This window comes from Lissotriton vulgaris, chromosome 5 (assembly GCF_964263255.1).
Source record: "Lissotriton vulgaris chromosome 5, aLisVul1.2, whole genome shotgun sequence".
In the NCBI taxonomy this organism is placed as follows: Eukaryota; Metazoa; Chordata; class Amphibia; order Caudata; family Salamandridae; genus Lissotriton; species Lissotriton vulgaris.
In genome coordinates this window covers 600,448,904-600,473,301 of record NC_141693.1, presented here as the reverse complement: position 1 = coordinate 600,473,301, position 24,398 = coordinate 600,448,904, and the positions used below count along the sequence as shown (strand labels likewise).

At 46.1% G+C, this 24,398-nt stretch overlaps 1 protein-coding gene across 1 annotated transcript in view; it reads left to right on the top strand.

Annotated features, from left to right (window-relative positions):
* The window catches only part of TBATA (thymus, brain and testes associated), a 152,385-nt gene that overhangs the window by 33,704 nt on the left and 94,283 nt on the right, over positions 1-24,398 (top strand). Inside the window, exon 3 of the mRNA XM_086920142.1 lies at positions 24,101-24,348. Coding sequence (XP_086776268.1) covers positions 24,101-24,348 — 248 coding nt within the window. The remainder of the gene's footprint in view (positions 1-24,100; positions 24,349-24,398) is intronic.

Below are 24,398 nucleotides of genomic sequence, written 5' to 3'. Positions count from 1 at the left end.
GTCAAAACTGGTTTTAGTCCTAACTGGCATATTTAATTTACCCAAACCTCTCGAGTACCTAGTACACAGTGTACCCAGGTCTTGTAAGTTAAATATCACTATTGGACTGCAGCTCCTATTGTGCCAGCCACTAAAGTGACATTGTAAACAACGCTTCAGGCATACCGAAGTAGCCTGACTGAGACTGTTTAAAAAACTGCAATTCAGCATGTCAAAATAAACCCTTTTGACAGGTCTAAACCTTCCTTTTAACTATAAATGTGTCACCCTCAAGTAACTCATAAGGCAGGATGCAGGGTAGTAAAAGGGTTTGGCATGTAGAAAGGTAATATCTTCTTACAGCCTAGGACTTCAAACTGTAGGGTGCACCACCATGGATGTGCCTTGCCTAGTCTAAAAGGAGGCGTGCTGTCACATCACAGAAATTGTATGAAGGCTCTTCTGGTCCCTAAACAATCGTGGACGTGCAAATAAGTGCAACCGCCTAAAAAAAAAAGACTAAAACAAGCTTAACCCACACAGTTTATGAGCATCATTGTATGGATTAGTGTTGTTTTAGGCTTTTTTTGGCAGGCAGTTATGGTTGTAGCGGGGAAAACGTCCATGGTAAGTATTGTGAAGTGTCCTGGAGAAAAGGAATATTTTAGCGGAAGAGAGGAAGGAGCGGAATGGAGCCCAGAGAGAGCAGACCATACAGAAAGGGAGACCTGCTGGAGCCTTAAGAAACGGTGTAGTGCAGGAGACTTAAGGAAGGGAGCGGCTCTGCAGGAGCCAGTGGAGATGGGGGTGATACGTTCTGTAGCAAGGGCATTGTGAACCCCTTTTCTTTAACAGCTAAAGTGGGGTTTGAATTCTTTATGTACCTCTTTGGGCTGCAGCACAAAAGCACATGATTAATGCTGTGAGGAACAAAGAAACATAACGTTAATGGAAAAGGGAGCGAAGGAAGGATGGAAGGAAAGAAAGGTGAAAGTGAAGGAAGGTTGAAAGAAAGGTTGGAGGAGTGAAAGGATTTGTAAGTGGTTGAATGAATGAGTGGATGGATGGGTTAACGGCTAGGTGGATGGGCAGGTGAAAGGAGGGCATAGTAAATGGGAATCTGAGTGGATGGCCAAAAAGGATTCATTGGTGGATGAAATGCTTCATTATTAAAGGATGTGCAATTCAAAGGATGGCTTTATGGGTAGCTGAATATATGTGCAGATGCATGCATAGATGATGGAGGTGTGAATGGAAGGAAGGAAGGAATGGGGAAATATTTGGTTCAAAGTGGGGTGTATTGTAATTTGCTTAGCTACTTTCCTATTTCTGTAGGGGTAGTTCATGGAGGGGTTGAGAAGTACATGATTCAGGAGCAAGGGAGAGTTCCAAAATCATGGCAGCAGGGTGTTCAGCAGAAACATGGACCAAAGGAGCACTAGGAGAGGAAGTTTTTCAGGGCGGTTGATCCCATTCTGGTTAGTGGATGTGAGTTTGGTAGTTTGAAAGGTGAAAATGAGCCCTTGCAAAATGACACTCAAGATGAGGGTGAGTAGCGCAGTATATCATGGAGGGAGGGTGTGTTGCAAGAGTCCGGAGGACTGGAAAAAAAGCAGGAGGAAGCGAGGGAATTTGCAAAAGATGCCATGCAGGGGTGTAGGCAAGAGACTGTGTGGGCCAGGAGTGAGGTAAAAAGAGCAAAGGCCTGGTCTTTTACCCCCAATGACCCACTACAATTCCCACTGTGTAATACAGTTGAATGAACGTCACCCTATTCATACAGCTGCGTTCCCAAAAATGTAGTTTCCCCAGTCACATCTTTCTTGAGGGATGTCCCAACGCAAAACAGTTTGCTCAGGGATGTTTAGCTTTATAAAGTTTGAAGAGCACTGCCTTAAAGTGACTAGCACCCAACGCTACTTTTACTGTAAAAGGCTTGGCTGTTTGTTAGAGAAACACTGGGATGCACTATTACCTTCAATAATGCTATCCTCAGCTAGGAAACACTAGAAAGTTAATTCTTGGACTCTGTATTATTTATTAAAAGCCATGTAATGTTCACCTGTGAGGACAGCTTTTTAATAAACATTAAGGAAAAAGTACTCTTAAAAATGAACGTTTTTCCTGCTTAAATCCCCTAGAGGCTGGGGGGTGCTAGAGGGCGCACTGCAAGATGGCTGCGCCTTAGTGCAGCTCTGCTCGGCTGATCCTCAATCCGCCTAATATATGCTAGAAATCATGGCATCCTAGCATCAACACTCACAGATCTGCACCGCGCAACATTCCTTGCAGATGGAAAGAGCCTCAGAATTGGGCTGAAAATGTCCGGGACTGTTCCCGATGGCGAGAGCGCAAAATGGTGGCTGCTGAGGTGCTGCAGTCAGCCGGGCCATAACAACGCCCTGGTGCGACACGGGGCGGACTGTATCTGCAGAGCCCTTGCTGGTGAGAGTGCCTCCTGATGCTAATGGACATGGCAGCGAACTGGCGTGGTGAACTGCGGAGCTGAGTGACGCAACTCTTGGGCGCCTGGCCTGAAACAAGGATCCGCGGGATCCTGAGAAGAGGAGGTGGTGTGCGGACGCTCAAGATCAGCGGAGCCGACGGACGGTGCGTTTAGTGGTGGTTGTGGTAATTGGGAGCGCGGTCAGGCCCAGGTCTACTGCTGCGGCGGTGGGTGTGGGCCTTGGAGCCGGGCTGTGCCCTGCAAGCCGGGGCCTGCTACAGTGCGCACACACTGCTGTGGCCTACCTGCAACCTCTGCCTGCAATGCGGGGACCCGGCGCACTGTCAAAACTGATGCTACTTCCCTCGCCTCCATAGCCTAAAAGACATCTGCGGGACTGTGATTGCTGAGGAGCCATTCCCCCTGCACGTTTCAGCCCCTTGTTGGCACTATCACGGGAAGGGGCCCTGTTGGTCGAGACATTCCCAGGCGAGCCTGTGCCTAGAGGCTTGGTTGGCGAGAGGGCCCTTACATTATTCCTGCCTACCCCTGGAAGCCCCAGCGGCTTTGTGCATCAGTGTATTTACCGAACGCAGCTGATAAAGCCCTAAACATGGAGAAGGTACTGGCACTTATCCAAGCAAAGAATGAGGATTTAGAGGCCCGGTCTCGCCGTAACAACATTCAAATCACTGGCTTGCCATAGTCACCAAATACTGGGAAGATGGAAACCTTCATTGAGGACCTCTCAAAGATATTTTTGTCCATGAGAACTTCTCCACCATGTTCATAATAGAACGAGCTCATCGCTTGTTGGCGACGAGACCAGCACCGGGCACCCCACCTCGTCCTATAATTGCCTGATTATTAAATTACAGGTACCGCGATACCATTTTAAGTCTGGCCAGAGAAAAGGGCTTGCACATGGGTGACCAATGTCAGACATCTGTCAAAGACGCTGTCAGATCACTCCCCGGTATTGCTGAAAAAGCGTGTCCCTGAGTGTGACAGGCCACCGTTCACCTGCCGATTGCAATATGCGTCATTGACTGACCAGGTTTTCAAGTGCACTGTGGGGGAGGAGATTTGCAATTTTTTAAAGGAAAATTAGGGCACGTCGACAGTGCAGGTGTGCTGTGGGAAGCATTTAAGGTCACGATAAGGGATGTGTGCATAGGTGCACAAGCAGGGGTTTTAAAAGCTATACATCATCGAATCAGAAAACTTGCTGCCGATATATCCACTCTGGAGCTTGACTACGAGGACATCAAACTCGCCATAATGTCTCTCCCGACAGGTAAGGCTGTGGGCCTGGATGCGCTCCTGAGCGAGTTCTACAAAGCCTACGTCGAGGACCTAGCCCCTCGGCTCTTAGATGTTTTTGGGGAAGCATACGAGACAGGCACCCTCCCACCCACACTTAGAGAGGCACTTATTGTAATGCTCTTAAAACCTGGTAAAGAAGCCAATACCTGTGATGCATACGGGCCTCTTTCTATGATTAATATTGACGCAAAAATACTGGCGAATATGATAGCCGGCAGACTGCAACCACTGGCCCCAAACATGTCACTTTTTTTCCTCTTGTACCGTATCGTTTGCTACCTCTTGCATTTTGTTTGCTCTTGATACATGCATAATTGTCACTATTGCCTTATGTAACATAATGTTTGCTTTTGTAACATGCACTTATAATTTTTCCTCATGTTTCAATACTGTTCCTATTGTGAAGCGCTCTGACACCTTCGGGTAAAGTCTGCGCTATATGAAAATGCATAAAATAAAATAAAAAATAGTCGGGTTTGTGCCTGCTAGATCTACTATGAACAACCCGAGCACTTTGTTTGCTACACTACACTATTTTGAGCCGGAATTTCAAGCGGTAGTGGTTTTACTCAATGCCGCAAAAGCATTTGACTCTCTGTAATGGGAGTACATGTTCACGGTACTGCTGCGCATGGGCCTGCCACCTTTCTTTCTCAAATGTGTCTATCTGCTATACCATGCACCCATGGCGTGTATACAGGTGAAAAGCTGGGTGTCTGAAGCCTTTTCAATACACAGAAGCATGCAACAAGGCTGCCCCCTGTCAACCATACTTTTCACGCTTGCAAAAGTGCCCTTAGCATGTAAATTGCACCAATACCATGCTAAGGCGGCAATGCAGTTTCGGCAGCGTCCATAGTTGGTTTCGCTGTACACAGATGATAAGCTCCTGTACGTTCGTGAGCCTGAAACTCATTTATCAGAACTGGTCCGTGAATACATGAAGTTTGAAAGGTATTCAGGCCTGGGTATCAACTGGGCGAAATCAACGGTGTTTCTGCTGGCTGGCGGTACACTTGAGGTAGAATTGGATTTTCTGCTTGTATGGTCCACCGACCCAGCTCGGTACCTAGGTGTTTGGCTGTACAGAACCCTGAGGTGGTGATCTCCATGAATTATTGCCATGTTATCACTAAAATTACAGACCAGGAGATGAGATGGGCTAAGCTGACGCTTTATCTAGCAGATCGGATAGCAGTAGTTAAAATGACGATTCTCCCTAAGCTTCTCTATTTATTAATTAGCATTTCGATCCGTTGGAATATTGCATGGTTTAATACACTTCAATCCGCTTTACTCGCCTTTATATGGGGAGGTAGGAAACAGGGTCGGATTGGGATCACACTTCGGCCCGGGCACTGACGAAAAAAGTGGCCCATATTTAAGGGGCGTGGCCCACATTCAAGGGGCGTGCCCTTTCATGAAACACCATTTGCACAGACAAGGAATGAAAGTGGGAGGATACTGTTCTTGCACACGACACAGGGCCAAGGTGACAACGGCCTACATGCTGAGTAACTAAAAACAATAGCAAGGCCCCTTTTTGTCACAAAATTATTCCAGCCCTCCAGCGCAGGAGCACGTGAAAAGCAGCAAAGCCCCTGCTATTACTAACCTACTCAGCCCTCCCCAGACCATCAGCTCAGGAGCACATGAACAGAGATAAGGCCCTGCAATTAGTAAATTAATCAACCCTCCAGGCCTTGGGAAAATGTCCTGGCAGGGGAGCACGAAGCACAGCTTTCTGGGTCATCCAAGGTAGTCAGGTAGCCAGGGGGAGGCTGAGGTGAAGCTGGTGCATGGGAAGTGCCTTCCCTGTGTGTTCTGGCAGTTTGAGTGTTTACCATTTACTGTAGTATCACCCTTGTACCTGTGTATGGTACCCTTTTGTAACTTGCACACGTCACTTTTCTCTTGTAACACACTGTTTGCTACCTCTCACATTTGTTTGCTTTAGATACTTGCACAAGTGCCACCATTGCCTATGTAACGTTTGTTCTTGTGCTGGAGTGTCTGCCATTAATTGCAGTATTATACCTCTACTTGTACTTTGTATGCTTTTGTAACTTGCATACATATCTATTTTTCCTCCTGTAATGTATCGTTTGCTCCTCTTGTATTTTGGTTGCTCACTATTGTCACTTTTGATTCATGTAACTTAACGTTTGCTTTTGTAATTTGTCCACTTATAATTTTCTCCTCATGTATTATTGCTGTTCCTAGTGTGAAGCGCTCTGACACCTTCGGGTAAAGTCCGCGCTATTCAAAATTGCTTAAATAAATAAATAAAACAAAAAAAAATCCAAACATCACCAGGCCCCCACAGCAAGACCCATTCTTCCTCGCCCACTATGCCCTGAATGTGAAGGGCTGTGGGCGAGGTGTTAAGACTAACACCGTTTCTGGGCTGCATGGGCGCCAGGGGGCCGAGGTGCAAATGGCTCAAAGGCCTGAGAAACACCTGGCCCCCAGGGAGGCCGATTATTGCAAACAATCAACCCTCCCCACCCCAGCCTCAGCTTGATTGCTTGGCAGGGTAGGGGTGAAGGAGAGCCCACAGCAGACAATCGCTGTCTGGCCGCACAGCGAGGCTGCTTTCATTTTCTCAGTCTCTGTCTCCGTGCACTCTGTGGGCCGTTTTTTTTTCTCCCCTTTCCTAGTCCACTCTCTGTGGACTGGGACAGGGGAGAAAAAAACGGCCCACAGAGGGCACTGAGGCACCGGCCCTTCGGCCCATTCCCAAATGCCCGCCTTGCCAATCCGCCCCTGGTAGGAAACCACACTGTAGCTTGGGGGTGCTGGTGCAGCCATTTGAGCGTGGAGGTTTTGAGGCACCTGATATGAGGCTCTACTATCGATTTGCACAGGCGCAGTTTGCGCATTTCTGGTATTACCCGCAAAGGTTCCAGACGCAAGTTGCAGTTGAAGCAGACTCAGTGCTGCCTTTGCCATTGGTGGTGGCCGCAATGCTTGGAGGGCATGGTGGACCGCGGTCTGAAATCCATCCAGTACACTGTACTGCGTGGGCATGGAGAGCCCTGGCAAGAAGGGCAAGAGTAGACTACATCTTCGCCCGATGCTACCACTAGCTGCAAATCTGGATATTTCAGGTGCACAAGAGCAGACTGCGTTGCACACACTGCAAAACGTGGGGATTGCATAGCTGGGAGATCTCTAACAGCAGGGTCAGTTCCGATCTCTATTAGATATATAGGAAGGGCGGGGAAGGACATGATGCTGGGATTCACATATGTGCGTGTACGGCAAGCTATACATGCAATATACCCCGATTACCCAGCTGAGCCGAAAAAGCTTCTGGCACTGCAGGCGGTGTTAGCAAGCGACTCACGCAGGAGACTGATAACAAGACTATATAATGCTTCCCTGAGGGAGTGGGATCCACTTGATAACCCCATCTACAATAAATGTAACACACCACTAGGGGCTACTATGTCCATGGAAGCTTGGAAAGTTTGCTGCACACTAACGGGCCGCCTGACAGCAAACTGCAACTTACACATCACACATTTAAAATACTTGCGCCAACTATATTACACGCCTGTACACTTGCATAGATTTGGTTTGTGGGGGAGCGCTTGTTTTGTGTGGTGTGGACAGGAAGATGAAAACTTTCTGTATCTTGCAAGGGGTTGTGCTGGCATACAGGCCTTCTGGGTTAAAGTCACAAGTGTGCTTACAGAGGCGGTGCTGGAAACAGTGATATGTGCGCCTGATGTCTGTCTCCTTGGATGGGTTAAAAACCTCTAGCCATGCAATCAAAGACAGGTAGCTATTTCAACTTTGTTTGCCAAAGGGGCAGTTGTGAAAAGCTGGTGGGTGGGGGGGGGGGGGTGCACTAGAACTCGCCAGATGGAGAAAGGATGGGTCCGGAACCTGCTGTATTGCAGGGACCAGTTGGGAATTTATGCAGAGGAACTACCTGCAGCCTCGTGGCCTAAGGATTTTCGGGCCCTATTAACAAGGTATCCGATTGGCAAACCTGATATGCAGTAGAGAGTTGTAATGCTGTATAAATTGTTACAGAAGGTGGGACTGTGATCGCTATTGAGACCTGTTTACTGTCTCCAATGGCATATAACATCTGGTTCAACAAAAGTATTCAGTGCCAGGAATAGGGGGTGGGTGGATTGTTAAAGGATTGGGGTATTGGTTCTATAAATGTGAAATGCGTATATTGCCTCTATGTCTCAACTACTTGCTGGGTCATGTCTTGGGGCTTCTTCACACTTGTTATAAGTTGAACAATAAAAAGATGTTTTAAATCCCCTGGAGGCAAATTTTTATTATTCTCCAGCAGCAGTGCTCAAGTCCCCCAGTGCTCAAGTCCCCACTGAGGTGTAGGCAGAGACGAAGGCTAGGGTGTGGAGATGTGTTTCTGTTCCTCTGGCAGGATGACCATTTGGGAAGAGCACAGAAGCTACAAAGAAGCCTCTTCTTTCACAGGCAGAGGCCAGGCACCTGCATGGGTCTTTTCTTTGTTCCTCCATTCAGGTAGGCTAAAACGCTGATGGAGAGGGACCTTCCCCCAAAACTAGTCTGAAGTGACCTTAGAGGAGGGATTGCTCTTTTCATTGGCCACACCTTGTGGGTGGGCACATATGCTCTGCACAATGAGAAGGTTTCAAGTTTAGGCAGAGAAGAGCACTATGAGATTGTTTAGAGGAGGTTACAGAGGAACCACTGCAAAAGCAGTAGGGTTACCCTTGGGACCTTTTAGGCTTTTATTAAGGGATGGGTCAGGAGTCACAACTGCCCAGAGACTAGTGGCAGGCATAAATGTGGCACACCTGGGCATGTGAAAGGACAGAAGGACTACACCTATTTAAGACCTGCAAGAAGTCCGCAAGGGCTGCACCTTCTTCTGCTTGTACACAGGACGAAGAAGTGGACTCCTAGGGTTAGGTGGCTGACCTTCTGTTAAGATAGAGGGTCAAAACAAGCTGCAAACAGCCTTTTTCAGAAGCGCCCATCTGACCAGTTCCAACGGGTCCTCCCTGAACCCTGCTGGTGACTACTGCTGAACTGAATCTTGACCCTCAAATGCTGTTCTTAGTGTACTGGGATCAATGGCTGTGTCAAAGTGCACTCCTCCTAAAATCTTGAAAAAACCTGGGACCAAGAATCGTTTTGGCTTCAAAGACCATTGGAGGACTGGACAAACCTGCCAAGCCTATCTAACCAATGTTCATTGCTGTTGGACTGTACATTTAGGTTTCTCTCTTTCAGCTTTTTCATAGCAGCAAATCTGTATAAGCAGTTTACCTAGTGGTGAAGGTATCCAGGATCATGGGGTTCAATACACGAATGAGACCTCCAAAAAATTGAATACGTTTGAACATAAAAAACTTGACCGTTCAAACGTTTAAAAAGTATACAAATAGCAAGAGGACCTCCCTTTGTGGAAATGTTTTATTTTGCGGCTCTGAAGTGTTCACGCCTAAACAAAAGAGTTCAGCAGGACTTTATCTAACTTCTATTCAATGTTGTGGAGATCTGTTTGGAGACAACCTGCTGCTTTGTCCCACAGAAACAGTTTGACTTCCAGAAACACAAGTTCTTTAAAGGGACTACCAGGACCAGAAGCCTACGCCTAAACTATGGTGAAGTAAGAGGCTGGGCACGGAGACCTAAAGCACTACAAATAGTTCAATGATTTCCTACTGCACTGGATACTTGCTCTTCAGAGGGTCTACTTGAACCAGAAGCCTGTGCTTACCCGGTGGTGGAGGAGGAGGTGGGACACACAGCTGAAGCACTAGAAATAGCACACTTGCTTTCCACTGTGCGGGATGCTCTAGAGCATGGCCTGGGCTTAGAACAGGCCAAGAGGGGTACCGTCAGAGCCTGGAAGAGCCTAGGCTGAGCCACACCATTTGGCTGTTTAACTCTTGATAATTGATAAGATGGGGAAGAGAAAATTAATCCCTCCTGTTGTTAATAAACCTCCCACACAGGTGCATGCCCTATCAAACATTATGTCAAACACACAGGGAATAATGAATAAGGAGAATAACTTAGCCATAGCAAGGTTCAAAGCCTCAACGTTAGCGTCTCAATCTGGCCAGGGGGAGATAAATACCTTTGAGATCTCTGGACAACATTGAGTCACAGCCCACTCTACCTGGTAAATGAAGAGTATTGTGGGATTCTTGTGTTCACTGAACCTTTAGCTATACAGTCTGCCCCCCCCCCCCATTTGATCAAAATCCAATCCCACCCAAAAAAAAGAGGTGGGCCCTAGGACTGATATGCATTCCTGATGCAAACTGCCCAAAAAATGAAATTTTGTGGGCAGTGTATGGGGTGATATGGGGATCATCTTGAACGCTGGGCTTAGGGCCTTGCAGTAAGCCATTGGAAAACATATGAATGCTTTAGTCACAGGCGAAGAGGATCGGCTGACTGTCTTATTAAACAGTTTCAATTCTCGGGTAAAGGTGGTGGAATTACTAGTGATCACATGCTTGGACTCTGTCAAAGCTATGCGGAGCAAACCCGCCTTTAACTCACATACGTCTAACATGATTTTAAGAATGAACGTTCAAACCACTTTGGGGGGGTAGCAAAGCAACAGGTCATTTATCCCCTTTAACAAGGATCATCGAACCTCAAAATGATGATTGGGTTAAGTTCTGGTCAAAGCACTGTTGTTAAACCCCAGGAAGTTGGAGGTGAAAGGGAGTCTCCGCATGGTAACTCATCTGTTTTGGATCTTCCTCCAGAAGCTACCCCTTATTTTTAAGCTCTGACCAATGTGGCAGCGCTCAAACATTTGCAGATGAGAGTTGGAGCCAGTTCAAAATCAAGACTGTCTATTGTTTGGGGAAACTTGGGCCATATCGATTTTCTTTTTAAAGATGATATAATGGTTCAACAAGTACAATCTGTGGTGAGAAAGCAAAAGTGTTGTACTGGGGATTGTATTGTAATAAACTTTAGATCACCTAGATTGATTAAAATGATTTTAAATATCACAAGGCAGTTGGATCACTCCTCCACTGAGGTTACTGTGAGGCTGTTTGTTTTTATTTTGTATAAACCTGAAGGGATTACCTTGAATCCTGAAGGCTTACAATTGAGACTCTCTAAAGCCCAACAGCAACATGGTTTCAATGGTATGGTAACAAATTAATTTAGTTGTCTAAGCTCATTTGATGGGACAGAACGACTCCTTGCTAGGGATAGTTCATCCTATATTGGCAGTGTACACATGAACATTGTAGGGCTGAATCATACCTTAATACTTTGTTAACTAGTAATGCCCACACGGCGGAGGAAGACCAATCTCAGGGTGAACCATTGGATTAATGTCAAAGGATTCCCCATCCTCTGTTTTTAGGAAACCTGGGTGAACGGAATCTCTCTCATTAAGGGACATTTTTAGATTTGCCGGCCACACAGTCTAATTCCAGGACACCAAAAGGAAAGCTTTCAATCCCTATTTTATCCTTAGTCTCAGGCAGAGTTTTAAGTACTTGGCAGCAATCCCATTTACCAATTTATTTGTTTGGAGTATACAAGGAAGGGGTGCTCTTTGTCTGCAGAAATTTTTACAATGACGTTTTTTAATGCAGAAAGAACTTCTGTTGTTTAATCTGGGTAATGATCTCAGAATTTTAAAAAACAAGAGAGGCTTGGAATTGCTCTAGAGTTGGGGAGTTGATTTTAGAGCCCATCTCTGTCACTTAGTAGCTAGAGACATTTGTGGGAGTGAGGATTTGAAAGGCAATGCACAGACCCATTGTCCTAATTATAGTGGTGGAAATCAGGTTAATCATCTGTTCGTAAAATATAATTTTCTGTTTGGGAAAGGAAGCAGCGCCCCCTAGAGTTCCATTTGCTAACACATTTATAGGGCGTGGAGCGGCCAGCACAATTGACTTCATTTTAATTTTAGCTCACCTGAGCGGCTGTGCCTCACTTTGTAGACATACGCGAATTACTTCAGTGATCCCAACGCACAATTTACCAGGCTAACTGGGAATTTATTGTCAAGGAATTGAGTTTGTTTAAAAGTAATGTCCATGCACTAAATGGTCAACCCTGAAGGGTTTGTAGCTAATCCTGTAAGGGACAATTACTCCGAAGTCTCTTGGTGATATCATGAGGTACATGAAGAACGGTCTCAGGGCCTGGTTCAGGTATGCCCTACAAATTAAAACACAACGCACCTTTCTCCTATTTAGGGTCCTTTATTCATGCAGTGGGTAAGTGGAAGAAACAAGTTAGTATGAGAAACAACAAATGTTTAAGTAATATAACCACTCTTCCTGCTTTTTACGCAAGGCTGTGTCCGCAATTTATCAGACTAAGTGTATATCTGAGGCCACTTTTGGGGCAGTCATTTGCTGGATGTCAATGCCCGTGCTTTACAAATTTTTGAAAATGCTTGCCTTGAAAGAATGCTGTTTTATCCAGAGTTCAGCATCAACTTTGTTTCATCGAGAAGTGGGCTTATCGTACATTGAAGAACCTATTTGGCTTAGTCCTTTACTACTGCAGAAAAGGGTTTGGACTAATGAGGAAGCTAAATTGAATATATTAATTATAAAGGATTGTTTAGCCTTAGATCAGGTTATTGATATTCTTTGGCTGATCAATATCAAAACCATAACCAATTACCCATCATCTTTCGTCTCAGGAAGTAAGTGCAAACTCAAGCATATGTGCCTGCAGCTGTATGAGGAGGTAGGGATCTTCTATTGGTTTGTATCCTGATTTAGTACCTCTGGTGGGTATACAGCCATAACTTGTTTTCATTCAGGATTCCCGACAAGTGCACTTACTCATTAGATTTAGACTTAATTTGCAGTAGCGGCCCGTCCCCTGCCAAAGTGGGGGGCGGGCCGGGCCAGAGGAGGGAGGGGGGAGGGTTTGGGGGGGTAAAAAGTAATAATTAATAAAAAACAAAAATAAACTTACCTTGCGCTGCGGCCTGGCCGCGAATCGCCTCATCCTTCTTCTTATCCTGGGCACAGGCTCCAAGCCTGCCCTGTGGCCAATCCTGAAGCTGCTCTCACATGAGAGAAGCTTCAGGATTGGCCGGAGCGCCAGCCTCATGCACTCCCAGGCATACTGGAAGCCTGTGCCTGATCTCTCAGCCCCAGCAATGCAGCTGGGACTGGAGAGAGCTTCAGTGGGCATGAGGGGTTTGGAAAGCCTGAGACGGCTGGCCAAACAGCTCATGCACAGTAAAGGCAGTGCCCTCCACTTCCCCACTAGCCGTGTCATCCCCTGGACCCGCCCCCAACACACATCAGAGTCCTGGGGGACGGGTCAAGGTGATTAAAATAAAACGACAATAAGACAAGTTTAAAACCTGTTTTACTATCTTTTTATTTTCTGCTGGTGGCAGGGGTGGTCGGCGCTCCTTCGCACTTATGGAGCAGCCGCCCCTGTTAATTTGGCACACCAAATGATTACATTACCCCATCGTAACAATTGGTTGAGAACTCTTGCGAAATTAATGTGCTGCAACTGTACTACTCAAGTCACTTTATGCTTTTTTTGTACTACTTATAATGTGCCCAGAGCCAATTTTATTAAACCCTTACTGAGGAAATTTCTGTTCAGTAACTGCTCCTCTACATTACCTTTTCTTCAGTAATTAGAGACAGCTGAGGTGTTTTTTTTCTACTTCTCTCTAAATACACCGGCCCTTATTTATGAGGCCTTGCGTCAGATTTGCGCCGCCGGTGCGTCACTTTTTGTGACGCACCAGCGGCGTAAAATACGCGCCTTGTTGCGCCATATTTAAAAAGTGATGCATCTAGGTAGATGCGTCACTTTTTAAACCCCTGCGCCACATATTACCTGCGTCAGGTATAATGTATGCAGAGGGGGCGTTCCCCTGCAAAAAGCCTCGTAATAGTGACGCAGTGAAATCTATGAGATTTCACTGCGTCACTTTTAGGATGCTGTTGCGTCAAAATCTTGCGCCTGCCTCACAGCAGGCGTAAGACTGACACAAGCCCTTTCACATGGGGCTTTCCCCATGTGAAAGGACGCATTGCTGGAGTTGCGTCACTTTTGTGACACACTCCAGCAATGCGTCACTTTTGAGCTTACAGATACGTCAGAAATATTGACGTATCTGTAATTCCTTGCGCAATGATGCGTCATATTGTAGATATGACGCATCATTGGGGTCGCAAGGAGGTCGCAATGAAAAGTGACGCTTTGCTCTTTTCTCGCAGCGATGCGTCACTTTTCATAAATGAGGCCCACCATGTACTTCATATTAGGAAACGCCGTGGCCATAGAGGCCATCTACTTATTGTCAAAAAGAATGAACTTTATTTATTTCTGAGACTTTGCTATAATGTATTTATATCATGTACAGTTTCTCTTCTCCTATTGTAATCCATTTTTTATTTTTCTCCAATGCAAATTGTGTTTACATATTCCTTCATGATGTCATTCAATTTCATTACTGATTATTAAAATGTTCTTTTGTGGTTTTACTCGATTTATAAAACCTAATAAATACCTGACTTCAAGAAAAAAGACTAAGTACAAAAGTAAACCTCTAACTGGGTTGAATCTGGTTTGTATACCCGCCCTGAGCTCCATCAGTGTCTGCCTGAAATCGGACCTGGGTCCAGGTCTACCGCGACCATTGACTACTATTGGCTCTTCACACATTATGGTGCTACTTTACTGTACAACTGAAAAATAAAAATTTCCTAGGAGACACAAAGGAAAGTTTCAATTCTAATACGGACACAGAGGCGAGGATTATGCTGAGGATTATGCTCTACTTTCTTTATTTTCCATCACAAGCAGTATTCAACTTTAACAGCAAAAAACTCTCTTTCCCATGAAACACCGGGAAAGGTCAGTCCCAGAGGTCAACCAATAGGCAGCTGTACATGTCCTGAAAGGTCCGGGGCTGCTGGGATACCTCCTCTTTCTTGACTGCGACCATCCAGCCATCATCGATTTCCACTAGTCCGTTTTAGCAGACTCGGATCCTACAAGAAGTCAAAGGATACTGAGATGAACCAGAACTTAACAACAAGACTTACAGTAGAAACATAGCACATAAGGAAGATTAGCATACTAGGAAAAACCCATTGGAAACTGAAAAGCAAATTATTGTTCAGAACAATAGCACACTTTACGAGGATAACTGATACATACTTATGTGGGTGATGACTAAATCCTCAGCAAACTCCAAGCGGGAAAAATCCTCATTTCCCTGTCCTTATTAGAATTGAAACTTTCCTTTGTGTCTAATAGGAAATTTTTCATTCTATAGCAGGACCGGAGGCGAGGATTATGCTCCTTCGAAGCTTGTCCACCACCAGGGAAGCCATGTCAATGACTGCTTTAAAATAGAACCTTTTAAACATAGAGTCTGATGACCAGTCAGCAGCATTGATAATATCTTTGAGGCGTGCCACCAAAAAAAAGGCTTTGGAGGCCATTGCCCCTCTAACCGAGTGAGCACTGAAGTGCGAAATGTTAATGCCTGTTTCCTGCATGACCCATCGGATCCATCTTGCTATGGTGGGAGAAGGCCTGGAAGGGTTTCCTGCGAGAAATCAGAAGCTGGTTCTCTCCATGGGGACAATATTTGTCCGTCATACTCTCGTAAGCTAACAGGCAACGCACAACACACAGCTTAGGGTGTTTATCAAAAGCCCGGTACGAGATCACCTTGGAGTCCGACTTCGTGCAACGGGAAATAAATATGAAAGGTGACTCCTTGAGGAGTAAAAACCCGACCGCGGAGGTCCAGGGCCCTCACGTCAGAGACACTCCGACAAGAGACCAAGCATAGAAGCATGGCCATCTTCGCCATAAGTTCCTTGTGGGACAGATACCTAATCGATTGCCAGGACTTAAAAAGGGATAGCTCCTTGTTGACGTCCCATAACTTAGAATATTGAGGCAAAGGTGTCAGGGATAAGCGAAGGCCACTCATAAGTTTGCAGACAGACGGATGTTCGCCTACTGCGTTATCCTGCACAGGGTCATGGCCCGCTGTGATTGCCAATCTGTAGGAATGAATCATGCGGTACGCCAAACCCTCTGAGGCCAGGGAGGCTAGGAAGTTCAAAATGTGGACCACCTCGCACCCCACTGGATCCTGATTTCTCCCAAGGCACCAACCCACCCATCTAGACCAAACTGATCTGTATCGTTTGTTGGTGTTGTCTGCCCATCCTGCTGCCAGGATGTTTTGAGCTTCTCCTGATAAGCCCCAGAGTCTCCAACGTTGCCAGAAATCCGCCCGACCATGAGAGGCATCCAGTTCTGCAGGATCAGGGGCTGAGGCTCCCCCTGGGGATCTCAGAGAATCATCTGATCGCAGGGTAGAAGGATCGGAGAATCCCAGGAAAGTTCCAGAAGACTGGAAACCATAATTGCGACCTCCAATATGGTGTGATCGACACTACCTTCGCTCGCTGCTGCAGACCTGAGCCGTGAGGTGCATTATCATGGCGAATGAGGGAAAGGCGTAGCCAGTCTCCGTAGACCACTCCTGGAGGAAGGCATCCGTGGCCACAACCAGAGGGTCCGGCTTCCACCTGAAAAATATGGGAAGCTGGTGATCCAGGTGAGAGGTGAAAAGATCCACGAGAGGGTGCCCCAAAAGCCAAGTAACCTCTGGAAAACTCTGGGTTCCAGTGCGAGAGGCTCACATCCGACCAAACCTGGGAATACCAGTCCACTACCACATTGGACGCCCCTGGAAGGTTTATGTAGAGGACAGCAGAGACATTGTCCTTCTTGAGGAGGACATTGCAGCTGACCTTGTCCTCCATGCAACACTTGATGGTGAAGGAGCCCACCAACAGTTCTAGGCAGTTGATGTGAAGCCATTGCTCATCTACGAACCACTTTCCTCCTGTAATGGAGTCCTTGAAGCGTGCCTCCCAGCCTGATCTGCTGGCATCCGACACTATGACGATGTCTGGAACTGAGCCGAAAATGGCCAGCCCGTTCCAGGCCTCCATATGTTCCAGCCACCAATGCATCTCCGACCTCACCTCGTCCGTGAGGAAACATGCTCCACATATCGCAGGCCCTTCCTGAGATAGGTGGCGTTGAGCCTTTGAAGGGCTCTATAATGGTGAGGCCCCAGGAAAATGGCTGAATGGAGGACGATAGGAGGCCCAAAATCCTGACAACCTGCTGGAGGGAGATGGTGGATTGGGCCATGGTTCGTCTGAGCTCCCGACAAATTTTGGAAACCTTCCGGGAAGGGAGACTTAGCGTCTTCTCGACTAAGTCTATGACAAAACCTAGGAACATAGTTTGCCGGGCCGGGATGAGAAAGGACCAGAGGTTCTACAACAGAGTTACAGCCATCGGGAGCTGGTCTGTAAGCAAAGCTGGGGATTGAGCCAGAAGAAGGAGATCGTCCAAGTATATAATGAGACGGAAACTCCGAGCCCTGAGGAATTCTATCATGGGCTTGAGAACCTTAGTGAAATACCAAGTTGCGGAGGATGGACCAAAGGGGAGAGTTGTGAACTTGTAAACCTGCCTTCTCCACTAAAACTGAAGGAACCTGCGGTGCGGAGCAGAAATTGGGACAGATAAGTATGCGTCCTTTAAGTCGAGTCACACCATCCAGTCGTCTGGGCACAGGAGGTCGCGCAGCAGGTGGATCGCTTTCATTTTCAAATGGTGGTACACCAACTAGCTTTTGAACTCCTTTAGGTAGATCACCGGGCATTGACACCTGTTTGTTTTTTCCAATAAGAAAATGTTGCTCAGAAAACCCCTTGGATGCAGGGAGAAGTAAACCATCGCCCCTTTATGTAAGAGATCCTGTACCTCCCTGTCTACCAGGGCATTATGGGCTGCCGTAAAGACCAAGGGACGGAGACGGGATTCATGTACTGAGGTCCTGTAAAACTCTTTATGAAAACCCCTGATGGTCTGCAAAACCCATGAGCCGGAAGTGATAGCCTCCCAATTGTTCACAAACAGTGCTAATCTGCCTACCACTTGCAAATGGGGGTAAAGGGAGAGCCTCACCTGCTCGGATCTGGAAATGACCTCTGCCTGCACCTCTGGAGCCTCTGCCCCTGTTGTTTCTCCTTGACTGGAAGAACTCCTGTCTGGGCTGTTCTTGCGTCTGCTTGAAGCCTCTGGTAGGGGCTTGGAGAAGAAGTGGCTGGCCAAGCGCCCCCTGCCATGATCGGTCCCATTGAAAACCTTAGGGTTGAACACTCTTTTGATGGAAGCCTGCACATTATCCAAAGTGGTGAAGGTTGAGACAAACTTAGTGAGTTTCTTCACAAAAGGTTCTCTGAAAGACTCATCCGTCAACCACGGCCCCCGCCTCAGAGGAAGCCAAGTCCTCAAGCTTGGGGTCCGCCTTCAACAACAAAGAACATCTCCTCTCGGCATTGCCCAGGAACACAATGGCACACTGGGCCCAGCCTGTTAGGACTCAGTAGAAAGCACGGAACCGGAAGCTTTGGCCTCCTCCAGGAGATCCAAAATTTTTGTGAGAGGGCTGCAAACGTCCATAAGCTTGTCCTGACAAGCTTTCCAGGACCTATCAATCTCTTTTTTGGGGTTGCGAACATACTTCTGAAGAAACTTGGCCATTCTAGCATCTATCTCAGGTGTGATTGCCCCTTTGCCCGCAAGGAAGGGACACGGGCATTCCGCCCTCAGACAGGCCTTAACCTCCTTTTCTAGGGGTTTCCTCATGCGGCTCGCTAAAAACTGCACCACCTGTCACCTGGAATCCATTCTGTGGATTGAGGGTGCAGGAGATCCTCCGGGACTAGCATGTCTGGTGGAGGCTTCGCTCCACTCGTGGTTGGACGTCAGGGCCTAGAAGGACCTGGTTCTTCAACAGACTCAGTGGGGGAGTCAGCACCTTCGTTGTCATCTTCAGCAGGGACAAGGGGTTCCCTTGTGAACTGTCTCTAGTGGCTCCAGTGAAGGGCGCGCCAAGAAGGACTTTTTAAGGTGCTCTAATACCCCCAGATCCACCTCAGACTCCTGCTTTCGTTTAGGGGGGCGCAAAGCAGGGGCATTACTCTGAGGTAGGTCCTCCTGCATGGGAGTGAGCAATTTGCATGATAGGCCTCTTAGCCCCTTCCACACTCATGACGAGCTGGGCTCGTCATGGTGTAGGCTCCTCGCACACTGATGACGAGCCCAGCTCGTCATCTAACATGGGTTTTTTAAAATCTCAGCGCAGGAGTAGAACTCCTCTAGCGCGCATGAGGTTAAATGGCCCCATGGCCGCTGCAAATGCTTAGTGGATGGAGGCGTCCACTGCATCGCAAAAGTCATCATCTAGGGGCAGAACCTGTAAGGTTTCCTCCTCAACATAATCCCCTTCCATGGCAACCAAGTACCAGCACTGGCAAAGCCCCCAGCGCAGAAAAATCTAGGCGTACCAAAGGTCCTATGCTTTGGCGGGCCTGAAAATCCTGTATTTGGCCTCACAAGCGCAAGAATATGAGCCACAAGGACCCTGGGGCTCCTCACCCACTAATCAAGGGGTAACAGTATGCCTGGGCCGAGCCCCTACTGAACTGACAGGCTTACTTGAATTGTCTTGTAAACAGGGACTTATGGGTTAATTAGCACTACGGACCCGGAATCGGGCGTCAGGCAGCTAAACAGACAGCCTTGCTGGAATTCCCTGCTGAACAAGCACTTGTGGATTAATCACCGCTATGGACCCGGGATCGGCAGCCATTCTCCTTAATTACGGACCGGTGGACACACGGTCATAAGGGCTTCCAGGCGCGGGCTTAAGCTCTGCAGGGAACTCACTGACAGGAAGAACCTGACAGGAAGACACGTTCCTGCCGTGCAACGAGACACGGGTTGCGCAACACGGGCGCCCTTTAGCGGCCGCCAGCGCCACCACAAAGCCCGCAGAACAAGGCAGCGAAAGGAGCAATGAGAAAGGCTCCCGCGGCTACCAATTATGCGGCGAAGTCGCCGCCAGCAAAGAAAGCGCTTTCGCTGAAACGAAAACAGGCAGTGCACAACAAAGTAAGCCGAAACAATATTAGCCCAAAATAGTCAGGCTAAAGAAAAGGCGACTTTACTGCTAGTGGAGCAGGAAAAGAAAAAGAAGGTATCCCAGCAGCCCCGGACCTTTCAGGACGTGTACAGCTGCCTATTGGTTGACCTCTGGGCCTAACCTTTCCGGTGTTTCATGGGAAAGAGAGTTTTTTTCTGTCAAAGCTGAATACGGCTGGTGATAGAAAATAAAGAAAGTAGAGCATATTCCTCTCCTGGGGTCCTGCCATAGAATTCACATTTCCAGTTGCCATTATTGGATTTTTGTTCTTTTGGTGTCATTTTGTTCATTACCTTATTCCCTGTTATACACCTAGAGTGGGATTTTGATTTAGTTATGTTTTTGACCTTTTAACTGTGTTGGTACTTCGAGATATTTTACACTTTTCTGAAGTCAATCCTATCTTCTTTGTGCAATTGATCCCAGAGGTTAAGCTCAGGTTTTAAATTACTGAAACCTTTAGTGAACCAAACAAGATAGTGACATTGTTACTTCGGGATGACTACCATCCTTCCCAATTATTAAATCACTTTCTCACTTGTAGATAGTGATGTATGACTAAATATTTGTGCACATTTAAGACTGCTGCTAAAGTACCACACTACCACACTACAACACAAAAACACCACAATACCAGTAATACGGCAACAGCACAACAATGCAACATTAACAAAACAAACAGCACAGTAACTTAATACACCATAAATACAAAATGCAACAACCCAAGTTACAAAATAATAACAAAAGCACATATCAGTACAACACAAAACACAACAGAGCATAGCAACACAGTACATAAGCATAACAATTCATCTTAATAATACACAAACATAAAACAGCATAACAGCATACGTTTTCGACTGTATGGGCTTAAGATGTGTGTTTTTGTTTTCTGATGATGTAGATAGTCGTACTGTTATTCTATTTTACTGTGTTGCTTTGCGGTATATTGGTGTGCTGTTGTGAAAGTGTGAGTTCATGTTATTTTACGGTGCATTGTGTTAGAGCATTTATTGTGGTGCTGTGCTCTCTTACTCTGCTGTTTACATGTTTTTGTTAGTTTGTGTTGTGCCATTGTGTTGTTTTTGGCTACAATGGGTTGCTATTTAGTGGTGAAGTTAATATGTCTGTTACTGTGATACAGTTTGTTGTGCTGGCAATGTATTTATTTTATGCTGTTGTGTTTAGGTGTTCACTTATTCTACTGCGTTGTATTGTGGTTGTTCTGTTGTGTTTTATTTTGATTCTTTGTGCTCTTGCCTCATCGGTTTTCTTGTGTTGCTATTTTGCTTTGCATTATGTTATTGTGTTGACCTCTGTAGTTACAGTAAAAAAGACATCAAAATATGCTGCCTCATTTCTAGTCAAAAAAGGCCATTCCTTTAAAGTTTCAGTGCCAATCATTTCAGTGCTCCCTTTGTGATCTCACTCCATATGCTTAAATCAGTGGTCTTCAAACTTTTAGATGTTGAGACCCCCTTGTCAAACCTTTTTAGACGTAAGGACCCCCTCTGACAAAATTTTCTAGAAACTGGTTCTCCTCATCATCAGCATCATCTATCAACAACCATAAATGCCCCTGTTAGACCTGGCATCCTTTGGCACGTTTCCCGTGTTTTTTTTCCTTTCTGACCTTATGAAATACTGCGCATTCCAGTCCTTTTCCCTTCAGAAGTCGCTGCCTAGCACCAACGTAGCTTGGTTAAGCCAAGCACAATAGCCCAGGGTTACTAGTCCTCCGGTTTTCTGTGGCACTGTGCTGACTTGGGGCTGGTGGTTCTAAGCCCCTAAGGGAAAGAGGTGGCCTGTGGTCGCGTGGTCATGTAGAGCACGTCTGCAGACTCCTCGGAGGGAAGCCTGGCTTCGGACCTGGGTGACTGAGGGTGTAAGTGGTGCAGATGGAAGGGACCCTTGACTTGGGAATGAAGGGCCAGCCTATGGATGACTGGAACATGCAGAGCACATCTAAATGCCCCTCAGAGGGCAGCCTGGCATCAGGTGTGTGATTGAAGGTGGAAGTGGGACAGATGGAAGAGACCTTTGACTTGGGAATGAAGGGCCTATCAATGTCTGGTGCATGCAGAGCATGCTTACAGACTCGTCAGAGCATGTCTAGAGACTCCTTGGAGGGCAGCCTGGCATAGGGCATGGGCTGTTGATGGTGGCAGTCGTGGGTAGGTGGTACTGCTACTGGAAGGGAAGGGACTCTTGACTTGTAATTGCATTGATTTAGTGTTTTGCAACTTGACAAGTCGTCAAGGTGCTTTTCGGTGAGTACACACTATTCTGGGACCCAAAAAGTATTAAGTGGTGAATTAGTATAGGGAAATACTAAATGAATTTGAGCTGTGGGCGTGTGAATATGTTAGTTGTATTGAAAAGGATAGTGGAGGAATAGAAGAAGGAAGGGTCTAAAAAGTGTGTATTTGGAGATCATAACATTAGGAGGTTTGGGATGAGTAAAGAAGAGATGGAGGGGCAAGAGTCTAAAAGTGGATTAGGGAGAAAGATGAGGTATTGTATGAGTCTAGGAGGGATACATAAGGGAAGGTTGTAGAAAGGCTTGTATTTATGGAATTATGAGTATAGCAGAACTTAAAAATAAGCTCAGCACAGAAGTACCAGGAGAGCTTGAAATACATTAGTTTTATTTTTGGTGAAAGACACAGGCACGCTCCTAACAACTTTTACCCATTTAACTCATCTTGCAAATGTGCTATCCTTAACTGGTCATATTCTACCTCTACAAACTCCTGCAACAAGAGCAAATTTGCGGCAAATAAGCATAATTTCCCTAAATAGTACATGGCATCCTGTAATGGCGCGCAGGATTCGCAGTTCTCATTTAAAAATGGGACGCCCAAAAACAAACACAATAGAACCTCCAAAAAAGATTGGCAGCCAACTTTGGAAAAAGTCTAATAACCCTATTGAACAGGATTAATATTACAATTTAAGCAAATGTTACCCTTCTAACAGCTACTTACAAACTGCTAATTTATCTCACACAAACCAGTACATCAACAGATTAAATAGAACAATGGCAAGCAAAAGATTGGAACCACCGTAGTCAACCTTAAATTGTGGCAAAATTACAATTACTGTGCTGGTCTGTACGCGATTGAAGTGGCCATGCACTCACACAAATGAGAAACCCAAATACTGTCCTGGGAAACGCAAACTTTTAAAATTCCCAAACAGAAAGATATATTTCCATGCCGATAAGTCCTACACAGGAAAGAGATAAACCACTTTCACTGGAAAAATTGTTATTTTGACTAAAGCCTTGCTTGCTCCTTACTAAAATCACGGAACACAACTCTCCCTCTTCTGCCCCAAAATCTCCCACCTAAATGTGTACCCATCCATCCTTCAGTCCCACAGCTTCCTCTATAGTCGACCTACAGGTCTCAGCTAAAATGACTCATAAAGTTACTAATAAATTTTTTTGCTCGCTTTAGGTCTGTCCTTATCAACCAATTGAAACTCAGTTGTATTGTCGACCTTGGAAGGATGAAAGAGTGAGTTGTAACAGCTCACAGTAGAATCTTGTCACACACAGACCTGTTTTTCCTGTACTGGCTGAACCTGCGACCTGCTCACCCCCAATATACACATCAGATGTCAAGAGCAAGATCAGGCTGCCTCGATCTTAGAGGACGCGGTTCCGACTATACTCTGTTTTACACATTTACAGGGATGTTTGTGCCGCCTTTGAATACATGTTTTGTGTGCAGAAGAGAAGCTTTCTTGGATGCCTGGTTTAGATTGTTGGCCTGATGCATCCTTTACACTTGCAGATTAACTGATAAGGCCATTTGCCTTTCATTCAGGCAAGCAGCTGATAACGATCTCAATTAGTGATCCCAGCTGTCTTTTTGCAGGGACAAGTAAAGCTGGGGAATCTGCGACCCCCTTCCAAGAACTCCACGACCCCCCTGGGGGTCGGGCCCCACAGTTTGAAGACGTCTGGCTTAAATCAATATCACTATTTATTGGTTAGTCTGTGTGGTGAAAAGTATAACGTATAAAACTGATTACATAATCGCAGAGCACCTATATTACAATTGTGTGTTCTTATATTGTTTTTATATATATCTTTGTCTAGGTTACCTATATCACCTACATTTGATATCAAATGAGAAACCTCTTTAAGCATTAATTAGCTTTATTGACCTGAAAAACAATTCTACTGTTGTCTTCGCATCTTTATTCTTGTTCGTTAATCCTAGCATGCAGTGAACACTTTTATATTAAAAAGCTGCTGACCCTTAACTTAGTTCTGGTACTTTTTTTGATTTTCATTCCAGATCTGATGTCAACGCTTCAAAGGAGTTGATGGAGAAACTGAAGAACCCCGTTTCTGGTCCTTTCAAAAGCAAAATGCTCCCAGACTTGTCAGGAAAGCTCGAGAATGTGGCCCTCAACACCCCTCTCAGATTCAGTGCTGAGGCACTGAGGCCTAACTCCAAGAACAGCTCACGCTTTGGCCACCTGAGTCACAATTCTTTCTTCTCCCGCCACAACCCACACCCTCACCGGGTCACCCACATTGAAGGTAAGACATGGACCATTCTACTGGCAAGGAAAAGAATGAAGTCAGCGGAG